At 38.1% G+C, this 18,820-nt stretch overlaps 1 protein-coding gene across 1 annotated transcript in view; it reads left to right on the forward strand.

Moving 5' to 3' along the window:
* Window positions 1–18,820, forward strand: part of LOC109835242 (sucrose transport protein SUT2-like) — a 31,838-nt gene that overhangs the window by 493 nt on the left and 12,525 nt on the right. The window contains 5 exon segments of the mRNA XM_020403227.1: window positions 406–605; window positions 608–863; window positions 6,530–7,257; window positions 7,331–7,394; window positions 7,481–7,524. Coding sequence (XP_020258816.1) covers window positions 406–605; window positions 608–863; window positions 6,530–7,257; window positions 7,331–7,394; window positions 7,481–7,524 — 1,292 coding nt within the window.

Consider the following 18,820-nt stretch of genomic DNA (forward strand, 5'->3'; position numbering starts at 1 on the left):
CCGCGGCTAAACTTGAACCAAACCTCTACCGTCCCTTTAAAATGATTATAAAATCGACCCACTGGGACCATCTTCTGGTAAAAGGCCACCGACATGTGGGGACCACATATTATTTTCGTCAAACTTTTTTTTGACTTATGTAGACCACACCAAATCCAAAAATAAAAATATCGTATGGCATACCCGTAACATGCTCTCCAATTTAACCAAAGTCCCCTCACCGGCTAGTAACAATAAGCAAACTCCACCTACACTCAGAAAACAAAAAACATAAAAAGCAAAAAAGAAAAAAAATAAAAAAAAAAAAGCCCTCACATTACTCGAATGCAAAAATTATATTCAGATCGATCGAAATTAACAGACACAAAAACACTACCACCAAAAAGATGGCGGTACCGGCATAAGCGCGAATCGGCCGCGCACACGGTCTCCCCGCGCCGCCGATCGGCGACCTCCCGTCAGCTAGGGTTCCTCTCCGCGCTCCTCCTCCGCGTCGCTCCGTCACGCTTGCGGATCCAGTTCGGTTGGGCCCCTTCATGCTCCTCTCTCCCCTCACGCCCTACGTGCAGGAGCTCGGATCCGCGCACGCGATGGTCGGAGTCATCGTTGGCTCGTGGCCCCTCTCGGCCTCATCGTGCAGTCCCACTCGTCGGTCACTTCAGCGATTCGGTGCACTGCGACGATGATCGCGCTCTCAGTGCTGCTTATCGGTCACTCCGCTGACGTCGGGTGGTTGTTTGGGGATCGGGATGGTAAGATACGCTCACGTGCGATCGGAGTGTTTGTCGTAGGGTTTTGGCTTCTTGATGTTGGGAACAACGCTACTCAGTCGCCGTGTAGAGCTCTGCTTGCCGATCTCACTGGTTAGTTCTCTTTTCTTTCCTGATTTTTCGTGTTTTATTATTATTATTTTTTGGTAATATTTTTTGACGATTGAGGTGAGAGGTTGAAATTGTGCTCGGCAGCGGTTCTTAGATTCCTTTTCGAAAAGCGACGACGAGCTTCGAAAGCCATAACTTATTCCGAAAGCGATGCCGTTTCTTAATTGTGCGTTGAGTTAGTATTTAATGAAGTGGGCGGTTTTTAGGGGAAATTACGTAAAGTGCCATGCCACGGGATTATTTGTTATAATGACAGGTTAATGAGAAAGGAAATTGATCTTTTACTGTTATTCTGTAGTTAATTTGGATTTATTAAAAGCTGTTTTCTCATGGATTATTGGATTTGGTCTAAAATTGAGTGCACTAGATTTTATTGAACTGCAAAATCAAGTAAAATTTTCGAAAATCTTACTAATTTCTACTTTTGAGTGATCCTTAGCCAGTTATTTAGTTTGGGACGAGTTCACAGTTTAATAGACTTAAACAACTTTTGGTAGTTACTCCATGAGTTAATGAAACTTGATAGATCCAACAGGAGCTAAGAATTAAAAGAAAATGTGTTGATGCTATGCTGTGTATATATTTTGATTATTTGGTGCTTTCTTGAGCATAGTTCATTGGTAGCTGTTGATCTATAAAAACATGGATATGATCACAGTTAGTATAGTTCACACTGGGGGTTCAGGGGATTTTCTACTGATTGCTGATGCTGCTTTACAAGTTGGAATGTTGTGATTGAACATGCAGTCTGATATTAGATATTGGTTGGAAGTTGACAAACATTGTAAGCTTGTTTCTTCAGTTGATTTGCAAGAAAAGTTCCGACCTCTTCATGGGACATGAAAATAAATTTCAATATTGGTGGAGATGCTGGTGAGCAGCCTTCCATATTTCTTTTTCCTTTGATTGGTGTTGACCACCCCCCCCCCCCCCCCCCCACCAAAAAAAAAAAGAAAAAGAAAAAAAAGAAAACTGCCTCCGACAAACAGAAATATTGCGCAAATAGGAGTGCTTGATAGGCTATAAAACTACAGAATAAAAAATAAGGACATCTATCCCTAAAATTTCTCATAACTTCCGCTTTCTCGATCGTGAATATAGAACATGATCTTGTGGTCAGTAGACCAAAGTGCATGAGTTCAAATGCTTATACATCTTCATCACTATAAAGTTAATTGTTCAATACGTCTATAGATTTTTATCTCAAGAGTTGAACAACCATTTTGATAATCATTATATGGTGTTTTTTTATGCAATGACATGTATTGAACCCAGTCATATATATATTGGACCAAGTAATTCATTCTCTGTGTTTGATAAAGAAAAAACTAATTTGATTGATCGATTTTTATCCTAAAGATTTTTCTAAAAATAGATTGTATGGAGCTTAGCTATCAACTTGAGAGCTATATCTCCCGTGTAGCTACTCACCATGATTTTATATCCTTTGGTGTTCAAGTTGGCATTTGGCACTAATCTTGCTTGTTTCAATGATAAGTGTTGAAAGAGCATTTTTAGCAATCAAAATTATTATGAATGTCCTTTGAAACCGAATTGGAGACGTCTATATAGAATGATTGTTGGTACCTTATATTAAAATATTTTGTAACATTAATGAGAATGATGTCATGAAATGGTTTCAAGAATTGAAAGCAAGTAGAATATTATTGTAAACATTATATTCTGACTTGAATTTTTTGATTTTGAAAGTCTTTGTTATGTAATGATGTTTTAATACTAATCAAACACGCAAAAATATTTATATGTTATTGTGTTTAATTATTAATTTTTTGGACCTTCCTTGACAAAATTCCTGCCTCCACCACTGTTGACCTTCCATAGCTGGTGCAAACCTGATCCTAATCACTGGCGTATTCGCCATTGCTGGATCTGGCCAGTCTCTTGCATTCAATCTTTCTTTCATTCACCTTGTGCTCTCTTGCACATCTTTATTCTTGTTCCTTTTGTTGTTTCTTACTTTCATGCTTTCCTTCTTTTCTTTCTTGCCATGACTGAGAACAATGAAATAATACAAGGCGGAAAAAATAGCCATGTTTCATTGTTTCTCCACTAGATATCTTCCTAGTTTTGTTATTAATGTCATGACCAATCCGGTCACCAGGTGATTGCCTTGGTACTCATAGTATTGGAAAGCACGACTTTATCATCTTTATGTGGTATTCCACATCTCATCCTCTGTTCATATCAACGAGTTTCCATGCTATCACATATCTCAGCTTCCATTTCATCATCCTTCATCGCAGAGATGCTTTCTGATTTCTCCACCATTTTTAGAGTCATTACTGGAAGAGTTTCCTGAACCAGACTCTAAATGATCTGATTGGGTTTTTGTGGCGACTGTAACTCAGAATTAAGCCAAAGGAAGTTGATCCAAAGTTGTAACCATCATCAACACTGCTAGCAACGATGTCCAGCTTGAGCTAGAATTTATTCTGAATCTGCAGTCCAAACCGGTTGTAATAGAACCATGAACGGAGTTTGAGATCATGAAAGTGCCAAACCGCCACCTACCAAGGACTTACTTTGATAGATTCTGGGTCGCGATACTTGTCATCGCTTGCTTCATTGCATTTAAAGCAGATTGGTAAAACATTTTTCAGCCACTTTGTCCACATAAAGGGCATATTCATTCAAGAGTGTGAGAGTTGATGCAGATCCTCCAGAGCTTCTTGGAAGTGAAATTCCAGATGCCAAATAGACTAACCCAGGAGTGATAGAAGTATTTATGTGGTCAAAAATTCAATTGAGTTTGATTTAGGATTTTGACACACACACACACACACACTAACCCAGGAGTGATGGAAGTATTTATGTGGTCAAAAATTTAATTGAGTTTGATTTAGGATTTCGATATACATATATATATATACATATACACGTATACATATGCGTATGTATATGTATACATGTATATGTATGTATATATACTATATATATATATATATATATGTATGTATGTATGTATGTATAAACGTATATGAGAAAAATGGGTTTGCTTGGTACCAAGCACAAGTTTTTGTGTTTGGTACCAAGCACAAGTTGTGAGTTGGCATATTCCCCTCCACTCATTGAAATCGGTGCCCACATTCACATGGGTTGGGGAGTGGTTGGGAATTGGAATGAGTGGATGGGAATAGGACACCTCATTACTAAGCACAAAATTTGTGCTCTATATATATATATGATATGAATGCTAACTAACCATGTAGATGAACGATATTGTTGATCTCTTTGGCGTGCATGCATTAATTAGTTCACCGGTAAAGTGAGACATTGGCTTACCACGTCCCAGATTTTAGACTGTAACTATGGCAGCGGGGAGTGTTATTTCATATAACTTTTATTTCATAATAATTATATATTACGCATAGATATTACATGTTTCTTGACAAGCCATAAGCATTTTAAATTATCAGAGACTGATCAAAAGCAAACAATATATCATTCCCTTTTACAATTTATTGCCACCTTCAGCATTGATTCACCATGAAGATATAGCAGGCGTTTGTCCTCGGCATGGAGAATCTGGACATGGAGTAGGAGGCGAATGAGGCACGCTAGGGCGGCCGGCTACTTTCCTAGCATCATAATTGATCAAAAAGTTGCCACCAAGCTTTCTCCCCTTTGTAACTGCAAAATGAAAGTGAAATAATGCAAAAACAGAAATCATTTCAACATTTTTCATCGAAGGTTTTTCTAAAAGAAAATATTAGAGTATAAAATTATTACCCTCAATGCTCACTGTAAATTTAGAGTATCAATATAGATTATATAGTAGGAGAAATTTTATATAACATCAAAGCAAACTAGGTTCAAATTTTATGAGATACAAATGAAAAGTGAATTTAAAAAAGAATACATATAAACGTGAATACGGAGCTTGCTTGTGGCATATGTTAGAATATAAAATTATAACCCTCAACCAGCATCATAACTTTAACATATTGATATAGTTGAAGAGATTTTAAGATGATCATAAAAGACTAAATAATATATTATTGTGTAAATTGTTGTGACTGATGCTTTGAGAAACCAAACCAACGAACGCCGAGAGAAAGACCAAACAAAACACAAACACCAAGGTTTTACGTGGTTCGGCAAATTGCCTACGTCCACGGGGCAAGAAGGGGTTGGGTTTTCACTAATAGAGAAGGAGAGTACAAATTGAGATTACAAATCGCTCAAACGAACCAACTAATCTCACCAACAAATCTCTCAATCTCTCAACCAATAACCCTAACAAATAGCTCAGAAAGATCTCTCTTTTTCTGTGCTCCAAAACCCCAAAACTCTCCTCAGTAGGCTCATTCATAAGCCTTTACCAGCATACTTCAGGGATTTACCACAAGGCATCCTCCTCCTCTTGCTCCTGTTAGAGGAGAGCTCCACTGTTGGGATGGAGGTTGAATAGGTTTGCGTCGAAACTTAGGTTATTTTTTAAAAGAGTTTTGCAACTAAATAAGCAGAAGAAAAAAACAATCAAACTCGAATAAACAATTTTATATATATATATATGTTTATATATTTATATTCACATTTGAAATCAATTAGGAATTTGTTCTCTCTCTGTTAAATTAATTTGTTATTTTTGTGAAAATATCTAGTATTTGTATATATATATATGTTTATATATTTATATTCACATTTGAAATCAATTAGGAATTTGTTCTCTCTCTGTTAAATTAATTTGTTATTTTTGTGAAAATATCTAGTATTTGAATGTGACAACAGTGATACAACAAAAAACCTTTATCTGAAATTTTTTGGGGTCAACTACTTAAGTTAATTACCTTGATATTTCACTGAAGCTGTAATGTGCAAAAATAGTTTCTTTTGTGGGACTAAGAAGAACATACGAGACATATTTTGGCGTTACTAATTAAACTAGCACATATTTGTATGCTTGTAAACCAAAAATATGAGCATGTATGTGATCATCTGGGATTGGGAGTGGATATGATTGTGCTGGTGTGCACTAGCCCGCAAAGATATTTACTTTTTGGCTGTGTAACGTAGCTATCTTCGTAGGTGCCAAGTTCCCCGGAGTCATTAAATGTCCAATGTGGAAATATCTTGGAGACCTGATATCTGATTAAGTAATCTATACTTCAAGTTAGTAATCTTAGATTTTGACCCAAATACAAATCTTGGCTTGATGTCTTGCATGTAAATCTACAAATTTGCAGTAAATGGTGATGTCATCATTGTTCTATACCTAAAAGTGCCCTTGGAATATTCAGGGAGTGTTCTTGAGCATTCAAGTCCCAACAACTGAATTTTTAATTTGAACATAATAATTATTTTTTGACTTCAAAGAATCCAACAACCATAACAGTACTTGGAATTGACACTACAGTGTCATTACCTTGGAAGCATCACGGAGGTCTTCTTTCAGGGTGTAAGCATCACAGGATTCTTTTTTCGGGGGGGGGGGGGGTACTAGCTAACCATTTATGACTCTATCTGTGTCTCTTACCTTAAACCAAGTTAGTGCCCTGCTTTTTGGGTGAATTCAGTAAACTGGTTAACTTATATTAGCATTCCTTTACTTAGTAATGACATGTCGGCCTCTTAACAAGACACGTGTCTGATTGTTTTTCTATCATTTTTCCCCCAAATTATTTCAGGCAAGGATCACAGAAGAACTCGGGTAGCTAATGCTTATTTTTCACTCTTCATGGCATTGGGAAATGTGCTTGGTTATGCTAGTGGATCTTATAGTGGTTGGTTTACTCTTTTACCCTTCACTGTCACAAAAGCTTGCAGCGTAAACTGTGCCAATCTCAAGTCTGTTTTCCTTATTGACATTGTTCTTCTTGCCATAACTACATATATTAGCGTATCATCAGCCAAAGAAGTCCCCTTAACTTCTGACAGTGGGGTTGCACATTCTGCTGAAGGACCAGAACAGGAACCGTTCCTCTGGGAGTTATTTGGTGCTGTCAGATACTTGCCATGGCCTATTTGGACAATTCTGATTGTTGTTGCACTTACGTGGGTGGGATGGTTTCCATTTATTCAATTTGATACTGATTGGATGGGTCGAGAGATCTACAGAGGAGACCCGAACAATGGGCAAAATTATCATTCAGGAGTTAGGATGGGAGCTTTTGGCTTAATGTTGAATTCCATCATTCTTGGAGTTACTTCAGTGTCAATGGAAAAACTCTGCAGGAAGTGGGGATCTGGCTTGGTATGGGGAGTCTCAAGCCTCATCATGACTTTCTGCTTTATAGGAATGCTTATAATAGCCTTTATTGCAAGCAATATTGAATATTCAAGCAAAGGACTCCCTCCAAATGGCATCATTATTGCTTCACTCGTTGTTTTTGCAGTTCTTGGGGCGCCTTTATCAGTAAGTTAATAATTTGTTATTTTTATGCCTTGTCATTCGTTTATGCACAAGTCTCAATTTGTTTCTGTTGCAGGTTACGTACAGTCTTCCTTATGCAATGATTTCTTCCAAAATAGAACCTTTAGGGCTTGGCCAAGGTAGGTTATTTTTTGCTTAATAATAATTCCTTTAACAGAGTTATTGATTACTTCTTTTCAAAGTAGCTGAATATACTATCTGGCAGGATTGGCAATGGGCATTATGAATTTGGCAATTGTGATACCTCAGGTATGTTTTGCTCTTTTGTTTTTTAAGGTCATGTTTTTTGTTCTTTCAAACCAAGGAGTTTTCTGTGGTTTTTCTCTAGATGTAACCAAAGTTACTACTAGACTCGACAAAACTTTGCCTAGATAAGAAATATTTAATAGACTCGGAAAATGTATATTTAGATACTGGAACTGGGAAAGTGCTCTTTTATATATTTAACGTATTAGTTACAGAGAAATCCCATTAAAAATATGGTAATTTTGTACTTTAACATTTGAGTCATTTAACATCCTTTCCACTATCTATGAACGATGATACTTTCAGTTTTTGTTGGGTAGTATTTCTGCTTTGTCCCTTTTGGTAGTATATCATTTTCCTATAAGACATACTTACTAAAAGTTACGGAGTACTTGATGTGAAACGGGATAGGGGTCTATCAGAATCAGCGATTTAAATCGAATAACGCACTGTCTCGCCAAAATTCATGATCTTCGGTAGGAAATTAAATTTAAAAGAACTAATGTGACCGATGGATTTTAATAGGATTTGCATCAATAATCATGAACAATTCCAATCTCAAGCAATATAACTGCTATATTCATTATCATTGCGTAAGTTCTACAATCAATATGAATTGTTCAACAGTCACAAATTCAGTTACTCTCAACTCACAAATTTAATCAAGCAGTCAATATATGATAAGAGCTTAGAGATGATATACCCATGCAATTAACTAATAAAAATGAGTTAGACAGAAAAATAATAAGATAGTGAAACCTTCGTCGATATGAACAGACTCGACGTGAGGAACCTCCGGAGGTGGTACGATGGCGAATTGGATGACGAGGGCGTGTGGACTGAGCGGCTGCGGAACATAATTCAAATCGGCGACGAAAGATCGTGGGTTGGAAGAAGTTTAACGATTATGAAGTTGAGGATTCCAACCCTCGTCAAGTGAACCCACAAAACTCTTCTGTAACTTGGATTTGCAAGACAAATTAAAGGATCAATTACTTGATTGAGAGTGTTCGCATCATCTGCACTAACGAGTTCAGAATAGGACATGACATCTGCACTTTGACCCACTTCACATTTAACCAAGTGAAAGATCCACCAGCTTCTTTAATAATATTTAAAGCTTCGTTAATTAAAGGCTGATCAAACAATTGACCACAAGATTTGTTTGTGGTTTTTTTTGTGGGGCTGTTCGGCATGGAAGGAGAGCAGGAGGGAGAGGGTGTTGGGGCTGACGGATGACACATTCACAAGATTTGTTTGTGGTTTTTTTTGTGGGGCTGTTCGGCATGGAAGGAGAGTAGGAGGGAGAGGTTATTGGGGCTGACGGATGCAAGGAGGGAGAGGGCGTTGGGGCTGACGGATGCAAGGAGGGGGAGGAGCGGTCGGTGGAGAGGAAGACAACCAGCAACGGTTAGGGTTTCTTAGGTGGAGGAAGAGGAGGGTAGCGACTGGACTTGGGTTAGGAGATAGGACGGAGAATGGTAGGGTGTGGGTTTGTTCGGATTGGGAGGGAGAGGAGGACAGGGCGTTGATGGCTGTTGTGGCAGAGGAGGGGTGAGCGGTGGGTTGGGCGCGACTGTAAAGAGAGGAGTTGGAGGGAGGAGATCTGGCGGCGGGGTTTAGAGGCTGATGAAGAGAATGCGGGCGTGGGTCTGGGTGGCGGTTCGGCTGTTTGTGGAGGTGGAAGTGAGGGCGTTGGGGCTAACGGATGCAAGGAGGGGGAGGAGCGGTCGGTGGAGAGGAAGACAACTAGGGAGGGTTAGGGTTTCTTAGGTGGAGGAAGAGGAGGGTAGGGGCTGGACTTGGGTTAGGAGATGGGACGGAGAAGGGCAGGGTGTGGGTTTGTTCGGATCTGGAGGGAGAGGAGGACATGGTGTTGATGGTTGTTGTGGCAGAGGAGGGGTGAGCGGTGGGTTGGGGCGCGACTGCAAAGAGAGGAGTTGGAGGGAGGATATCTGGCGGTGGGGTTTAGGGGGTGATGAAGAGGATGCGGGCGTGGGTCTGGGTGGCGGTTCGGCTGTTTGTGGAGGTGGAAGTGGGAGACGCTGAGCTTGAAGGTTGAGGAAGATGAAATAGGGATAGGCGGTTGATGGAGTAGGAGAAGGAGTTGTCGTTGTGAGTCAAGAGGGAAGAGAGAGTGGTGGCTGGAGAAAGAAGAGAATGAACAATGGTAGCCTAGGGTTTCACACCCTTCATGGTTTCACACCAATTGATTAAGCTAACACAATAATTCATTTCATTCATTAATTCTTCTTTTTTTTCATGATTACATCAGGGTTTATAAAGAGAGAAAATATTATAGATTTGCAAATCTAATATAATCAAATCTCTCACAAAATCAAATCCCTCAAATCTCTCGTATTATTAACTACCAAATCTCACATACAATTCGAAATTCAAATCTACTACTAAAACAAAAGTCAAATAGCAAATATGGAAGCTTGTCCTCATCATTCTTCTCGGGTGGGAGAAAACTTGACTCCGTCGAGTTAGCTACAGAAACCTGTCATCTTTAATATACTCTGTCTGTAACTTAATCTACCATCAGTTACTTTCCTACATCTCAAATCATTAGCTAAATTACATTAAAAATTCACCATCTAAAATATTATCAAAATTCACTGTTGTATGGACGAATATATAGAAGTGGGGTAAGGTGAAAGAGCTCTCAGAAATAATAGGCTAGGGTCAAGCTTATATCAGTGGACCGTCAATAACATTGTGAACTGCTTAATCACTCAATATTGAAAATAGAACTATCAACTATGACTAAATTGAATATAAATGTTGCCATTACTTATTTCAAGAGTTGAAAAAATTTATAAATATCATATCAAATCTTAAACAACTATAAATATACTGTATTAGACAAGTCCAAACCATCTAAAATATCAACACTAACAGTTTTAAATTATGTCCTGACTGAATGTCATACATTTCAGTTAACAATGTATTCATTTAAATTAGATCACTGATTCCCCAATATATGATCAATGCAAATCAAAACAAACTTATGCAAATCAACTCAAATGATTATGTATGAAATGCAGACCCGAACAATACGATCAATGGTAGATGTAACTCAACGAAGTGTTTAACATGCATGACGTCTTCTATCAAATGGAATAATTAGGCATTCCTTCGTTAATATGAATAACAAATTTTCTTTTTTAGTAGCGATAGTGAGGAACATGCAAACAAATGTATGAAGGAGTGTTTTTGTGCGCTTAATATGTGAGAAAAAAGAAATGAAAACACTCGTGCTAAAACTTGTATCCCTAATCACTATATTTTTTCCCAAAATGGATCAGTGTATGTATGAGTAACTATCGGGATAATGCATGGTGATTTAACATCTAATATGATAGTTATTTCACTAGGCTCAATTTGATATTCAACTTTCATATATATTCTGATTGAATCGCTTTAGGATCCAAGTCAAGAACATGTTGGGGGTCATGTTTGTCCGGGACGACTTCGTGGGGAACATCAACAACGTTTTCAATCACTAGAGTTGATTTAGGAGGAGTTGGAGTTCCAATTTCAAGAACAACTTCAGGGATAACATCAGTGGACTCCGTGATCAAAGGGGTAGCTTGGGAAATAACCGGAGTGTTGTTATTGCATGAAACTTCAGTCAATTCCGCAATTGTAGGGTAGTTTCTAGAGACACATAAAGTTATGGTTCTTTAATTTTACTATCTTGGATTTTTTGTCAGAGTTAGATTCTGTCAAATCTATGGTCTGGTTAACGGTTTTCTTAATAATAGATTTTGATTCCGTTATAGACGGTTTATTAATTCTAAATCTGAACGGAGTTGTACAGACGGAAGTAACGTGCTCATATCCTTGACAATTGTAACACTGAATTATTGGACTAAGTTTAGAGAGAGATCTCTTTGACTTCTGGCCCTTGGGATCGACTCTAGATTGGGAAGAACTAGGGTTAGATCGACTCAGAGGCTGACTAGAGGTATTGGCACGGGAAGACAGAGAGGAATGAGTTTGAAAATCTTGAGCCCTATGAAATTGGTGGAATTTGGCTTTATCTAAATCTTAAACTAAGGCGTAAGCTCTTTCAAGGGTGTTTACTCCTCTAGCAAAAAGTTCGATTTGGAGATCACTTCTCAATCCGGCTCTAAACTTTAACAAGACTTTCATTGGTGCCTCTTGCTCAATAGTGTTGCATCAAGTAAACAATTCATCAAATTGGGTAACATACTCTTTTGTAGATTTGGTTCCCTGAGTAAGATGATGCCACTTGTCGAATAATCTATGATAGAACGATGGTGGGAAGTATTTCGTTTTAAGCTCGTTGATCATTTCTCGCCAAGTAAAAATTGGTAACTCACCTCTAATATGTCTCAACATTTTGAGGTTGGACCAATATTGATAGGCGGGTCCGATGAGCTTCATTGTGGCAAACTTGACTTTACAGGTTTTCGTCAAAGCGTACCAGTCAAAGTATCGATACATGTTCCTCAACCAGTCCGAGAAAGCTTCTGGGTCGAGCCTACCATCAAAGGTTGGTGGATCAGGCACTGGTTGAGGTGGGGGTCGATGAACGATGTACCCATGACCATTCTCTTGACCTTGCGGTGGCGGAGTTGTAATGCGTGATTCTGTGAGCCTAACAAGCCTTTCATTGGTGTTGTCAAATCGTGCTGCTAGTTTAGTGAATTTCTTAAAGAGTTCGGACTCTACACCGCCTGACATGCTTAACTCACTAATTGACTCACTTGACTCATCTAATCGATAGAGTAGGCATGTGCGAGTGAGCATGCACTAACAACTAGATGAGATGAATGGTGTGCACAAACATCTAAATAAGATGAATGAGATTTTTAACATCAAATAAAAGACTCAACTAATCTAAAAAATAAAAATAAAAATAAAAATTTCCTACCATAGAACCATGTTCTGATACCAAAAATGCTGCGAAACGGGACATGAGGTCTATCAGAATCAGCGATTTAAATCGAATAACGCATCGTCTCGCCAAAATTCATGATCTTCAGGAAGGAAATTAAATTTAAAACAACTAATGTGACCGGTGGATTTTAATAAGATTTGCATCAATAATCATAAACAATTCCAATCTCAAGCAATATAACCGCTATATTCATTATCATTGCGTAAGTTCTATAATCAATATTAATTGTTCAACAATCACAAATTCAGTTACTCTCAACTCACAAATTTAATCAAGCAGTGAATATATGATAAGAGCTTAGAGATGATATACCCATGCAATTAACTAATAAAAATGAGTTCGACAGAAAAATAATATGATAGCGAAACTTTCATCGATCTGAACAGACTCAACGTGAGGAACCTCCGGAGGCGGTACGACGGCGAACTGGATGACGAGGGCGTGTGGACTGAGCGGTTGCGGAATACAATTCAAATCTGCGACGAAAGATCGTGGGTTGGAAGAAGTTTGACGATTATGAAGTTGAGGATTCCAACCCTCTTCAAGTGAACGCACGAAACTCTTCTGTAACTTGGATTTGCAAGACAAATTAAAGAATCAATTACTTGATTAAGAGTGTTCGCATCATCTGCACCAACGAGTTCAGAATAGGACATGACATCTGCACTTTGACCCACTTCCATGGTTTTAAATATCGGCCGATAATCCGATATTATCGCCGAGTTATCGGATTTGGGAGCTTTTCGCTAGGATAAGTAGGATTTTTAATCGTTTATCGTTTTTTGAGGTTTATCGGCAAGTTATCGGCGATAAAGGTACTTATCGGTCGATAAGTAGGCTCTAAATATCGGCTTTATCGACCGATAGGTAGGATTTGGGAGCTTTTACTTTCTTTTGGATTTGCTCTTTGAATGTTTACAAATTATAAACTATTTGTTGCTTTTGGAACTTGGTTGATTGGTGATTAGCTTATGTTTGTTTATGGATATTGATAATGGCTCATAACTACTAAATATCAACTTAGTAAGTTAGTTTATGAATCTCATGATTAAACAATAATTATGTAGATGCGTAGATGGTTCTTCATTCTTGATGTTATCTTATTATTTGCTAGTTTGTTATTCCATTTTGACTAACATTATATTATTTTTCAAGCTTATGTTTGTTTATTATTTGCTAGTATATTACTCCGATAAATACTATTTATCCCCGATATATCCCCGATTTCCGCTATCCGATAAGAATTTTGACCGTCCGATAAATCCCCGATAACCGACATTTAAAACCTTGCCCACTTCACATTTAACAAAGTGAAAGATCCACCAACTTCTTCAATAATATTTAAAGCTTCGTTAATTAAAGGCTGATCAAACAAATGGTCACTGAGAGATACCAGTGTACTACACTTCTTGCTGCTAGATGACACATTCACAAGATTTGTTTGTGGGTTTTTTTGTGGGGCTGTTCGGCATGGAAGGAGAGCAGGAGGGAAAGGGCGTTGGGGCTAACGGATGCAAGGAGGGGGAGGAGCGGTCGGTGGAGAGGAAGACAACTAGGGAGGGTTAGGGTTTCTTAGGTGGAGGAAGAGGAGGGTAGGGGCTGGACTTGGGTTAGGAGATGGGACGGAGAAGGGCAGGGTGTGGGTTTGTTCGGATCGGGAGGGAGAGGAGGACAGAGCGTTGATGGCTGTTATGGTAGAGGAGGGGTGAGCGGTGGGTTGGGGCGCGACTGCAAAGAGAGGAGTTGGAGGGAGGATATCTGGCGGTGGGGTTTAGGGGGTGATGAAGAGGATGCGGGCGTGGGTCTGGGTGGCGGTTCGGCTGTTTGTGGAGGTGGAAGTGGGGAGGCGCTGAGCTCGGAGGTTGAAGAAGATGAAATAGGGACAGTGGTAGCCTAGGGTTTCACACCCTTCATGGTTTCACACCAATTGATTAAGCTAACACAATAATTCGTTTCATTCATTAATTCTTTATTTTTTTTCATGATTACAACAAGGTTTATAAAGAGAGAAAATATTACAGATTTGCAAATCTCACATAATCAAATCTCTCACAAAATCAAATCCCTCAAATCTCTCGCAATTATTAATTACCAAATCTCACCTACAATTCGAAATTCAAATCTACTACTAAAACAAAAGTCAAATAGCAAATATGGAAGCTTGTCCTCATCAGTACCTCAGTTATTTGGGAAATGACTTGTAGATTTGTTGTTGACATTATTGTTGGTACAGAGAAACTCACTAATTCCTACAATATTTAGTTGTTTCTCACAACATGAAAAATCCAATTTGTATGAATACAGTAGACATTTGGGCTTACATCCAAAAGTGCTTCAACAAGTAATGGGCATTTATTGATATTATCCTTATTGCATGTATTATTGTCAATATATTGCATGTATTGTCTATTGATACCTGTAAGACTTTGGAGGGCAGTTCCCTAGCTGTGTGAGTTTATACTATGTGTTCGAAGATGGGTCTTACAGTCTCCAACTCAGAGTCAATGCTTTTTGGCAATGCTCAACAGTTTATTCTGGCAACGCAGGTCATGAAGGAATTTTTATTAGACTCAAACAATCTACTCTGGCAGGAGGATGGTGTCAAGTTTCAGATGTTAAGAGGGTCTTTGGGATGCAAAAGGATTTTTTCTTTTGTTAGGCACAACTCACATCCATTTAGTTCGGCTGTGAGTTTGGTCTAGCAAAGGCGTGCGATAGGATTGAGTCCCACAATGGAATAATAGTAAGGTGAAGATATGGTCAATATGCTTTTGACTCAATCAGGCGTCGATCCTTTTGAACCAATTTGTTCCGGGTAGATTGGCTTAGTCCATGTCTGTCTTTTGCAAACCCGCACTTTTGTTTTTCAAATAAAAGAAACTGCCAAAAGTCTATCTGAACACCTTTGTTAATTTATGGAAAACACTCGTTCGTTCATATAATGAATTTAGCAGTGCGCAAAGGCTAATAAAAGATTATGTTCTCTGGAATCCAATTCAGTTCTATGGCAGGACAATCTATTTGAACAAGTTGGACAATGTGCTTCCTAGTTGAACTATAAGTTAGGACTTGGCCAAGATCAAAGAGGAACCTCGTTCATGCGGTTAGGATGCCTACAGACTTGTGATCTCTCAAACAAACAAGACTCAGTGTGATGGTTTGTCTGGCATGGGCCCTCCGAAGATCAAGTCAGTCCAATAGAAGAAAGAGAGAACAAAATCCATTTGAAGGACTTGAGAAGAGAGAGCAGAATCCTAAACCTCCATGTTAATATGTTGTTGTTTATTAAGGCTATAATTTTGCTTGGATTGAGATGACCCTTTTATCTCTCTCTTAAGAGTCTGGCATTATCAGCTCCGAGGCATTCCGTTTCTCTGCTTGTGATTTTTAGTAATTGTAGAATATGGTAGGTATTGTCTTAGGAGCCTTCTTATGTAGTGCAATCCTATAAGGCAAAGCGAAGATGGTCGGTCCTTGAGGAGGGACTTACCTTAGACTGCTTTTATGATGAGATAGTGGGTTAACCATTATTTCTAAGTCCTACGTTTTCGGATTTGGGAGATGAGTTTAGTTGAATGACAAAAATCTCTTAGGCCCACTTAATATTGGTTCTACCACTCTACGTAAGAAGCCTGGGTTCGCTAATTATCGATCAGTTTTATGTTTGTGGGAGGTTACTCAGCTGGCTCACCCTTTGAAATGTAATATTCTTTACCTTATAGCTTACAGGTTGCTAGAAGTGATTTGAATTTTGGTTCATGCTAGGTATAGTTTATATATGCCTTCTAGAAAACGGTGATGTCAATGTCATTTAATTATTTACATCCCCGGAGTGTTATGAATCGTACAGGTTTTAACATCAAGAAGATTGTAAATGGAGGTGTGGAATGACATTGATAAGGATCATGAGAATGGGGCATGCGAGATCCATGAGCAACCTGCCCTTTCAAGAATAGTAATGAAAGAACTAAGGCAGAAGGAATTATAACCTTACATGAGAGCGACTACTAGAAACATTACACCGAATGGTCCAATTTATTACTCAAGTTGGACATGGTCCATCATACTGCGGTGGTGATATATTCTTGAATGGTTATTTGGAACCAGAAAATGTGTTGACATGAGCAAAAAGAAAGTTATATGCAAGATACAATTGTATTTCCTGGAGCAGAAAATTCACCAGTCTGAAGACACGGTAAAGACAATTTCGGATTTATATGGCTGTCTTCATGAAATGACATCTTTAATAGAGCAAAGTAATGATATCATAAACAGAACATAGATGCTGGGTAAGCTGGAAAAAGAATTTCTAAACAATGAACATGCTAACCTCCATCTGACCATTCCAATACACAAGTTTCAACTATATAGACTGTCGTATTTATGAGTATACTATCGTAGTGCAGAAGTTAAAAACATCAGAATCCACTAAGGGGTGTTCTTAAAATCCATAATGAACAATTTTCAAATTACGAAGAGACAATCTCGAATCCACGAAGTAATATAAAAGAGAATTTTATTGATGAAAAATTATCTTATAATTCTAGGGTTGCATGTATCTTCTAAAATAGAAAAATAAAATAGACTCTTAATGAAACTAGAATTATAAAGAAATAAAAAGTATCAAATCCTACCTAAAAAGACTCCTCATAATAGAAGAAATAAACCAGTCCAATATGAATCAAAATTGAATTTGTTTCAAAATCAAAAGCAAATTAGCTCGTGATAGTCTCACTCCTCCATGAATTTGTCCATTGCGTGTCCTACATCAATCTCCTCTTGTTGAAAGAAGTTTATCCCCAAGCTTATATTTACTTAAATAGTAGCTTCCTTGATACACATTTTTCTTCTCCTGCATCTTGTACTTAACATTGATTTTTTTCATATGTTGTTTTACCTCCTTGGTTAGAACTTCTTCTGAATCGAACTTGTATATGATACTTTTCTACGGCATGTGTATGTGACTAGTGGCATGTGACATTGCAGTTGACTTGAAAAACTCCTTTAAATATTTTTCTTGTTGCTTCTCATTGTCAAGTGCCGGAAGTATCATCTCAACATTTGCTAAAATCATTGATGATCATTGCTTCCAAAGAAGATCTTTCCACATATTTCATCCCCAATTCTTTTGTCTCCTTTGATTTGGACCTTCCGCCAAGCAAGTTACACATATCATCAATTGCCTTGCTCTTTATTCTCCTCTTCTCCTTCATGACACCAACATCAATAGCTGTAATATCATCCATAGTAGATTCAAAAGTTTTATGCATAATACCCATCTTCACTGACATATCACCATTAATATCAGGAATCTTAGTCGCAAGGCTTGCACCTCAAGAGGAATTTTGGTAGGGACAAGTTCTTTTTTAGTTACAACCAATGCATAGACCTCTTCTGATTACTTTAAGTCTTCTGTGAAAGCCTTGTTGTCTGCCACCAAAATTTTCTTCTTCTCAATAGTCTAAATCTTGGATGGCTCCTTTCTAAGAGACACGAGTGGAACTCGACATTTATCTTTCTTGAAGATATAAACATTATCTATTCTCATGTGAGAGACACTAACATTAAAATGTTATGACCTATCTAAAAGCATATGATAAGCATCCATCACGACTACATCACACATCGCGTCATCAACATAGTTGTGGTCAATGGAAAAATGTTCCCTTCACACCTCATAAATCTGCACATTATTGCCTTTGCGAATCTAGACGATCTTAAAAGTAGTGGTGCGTTTCTCTATTTTGAACCTTAACTTCACCTATGTTGCATAGGTACAAGTACGGATACGAGTATGGGCGTGCGTAAGGCTACGGATACAAGTATAGGCGTGCGTAAGGCTACGGAACATGAAAAAATTTGTAAAAAGTAGGATATGGGAACATGACTATATATATTACATTAATTCAATATTGAAGTAAAATACTTGTAGCATTTTTACTGCTATTTTGCACTTCTGCAATATTTAGTAGCCTACCATTTTGAATTTCTTGAGTTTGTTGGATAACTTTTGTTTCTTGAATTAAGCACATGCCTAAACCCACAAGTTCAAAAGCACAACCACCAAAAAAAGCCCATGCCTGCTCATCAATCTGGACTATAAGAAAAAAAGACAAAAGACAAAAGGCAAAAGCATCTTTAGCCATCCTATCTTTCCAAAATTAATGGTGCACACACCTCCAAACTCTCCCTGGAATCAATCTTAACCCTCCATTGGAAAACTCATTATCACATTTTTCACCCAAAACCCGCCCCTCTTTCAGAACCAAAACCCCAAATTCCTCAAATTAAGGTTTCAATTCTTTGGTTTGGCTTTGATGTTGGACCAAGATAAAGGTGATAAGGGGTTGCAGAAGAGTAGAACTG

This window comes from Asparagus officinalis, chromosome 3, assembly GCF_001876935.1.
Source record: "Asparagus officinalis chromosome 3, Aspof.V1, whole genome shotgun sequence".
Taxonomy (NCBI): domain Eukaryota; kingdom Viridiplantae; phylum Streptophyta; class Magnoliopsida; order Asparagales; family Asparagaceae; genus Asparagus; species Asparagus officinalis.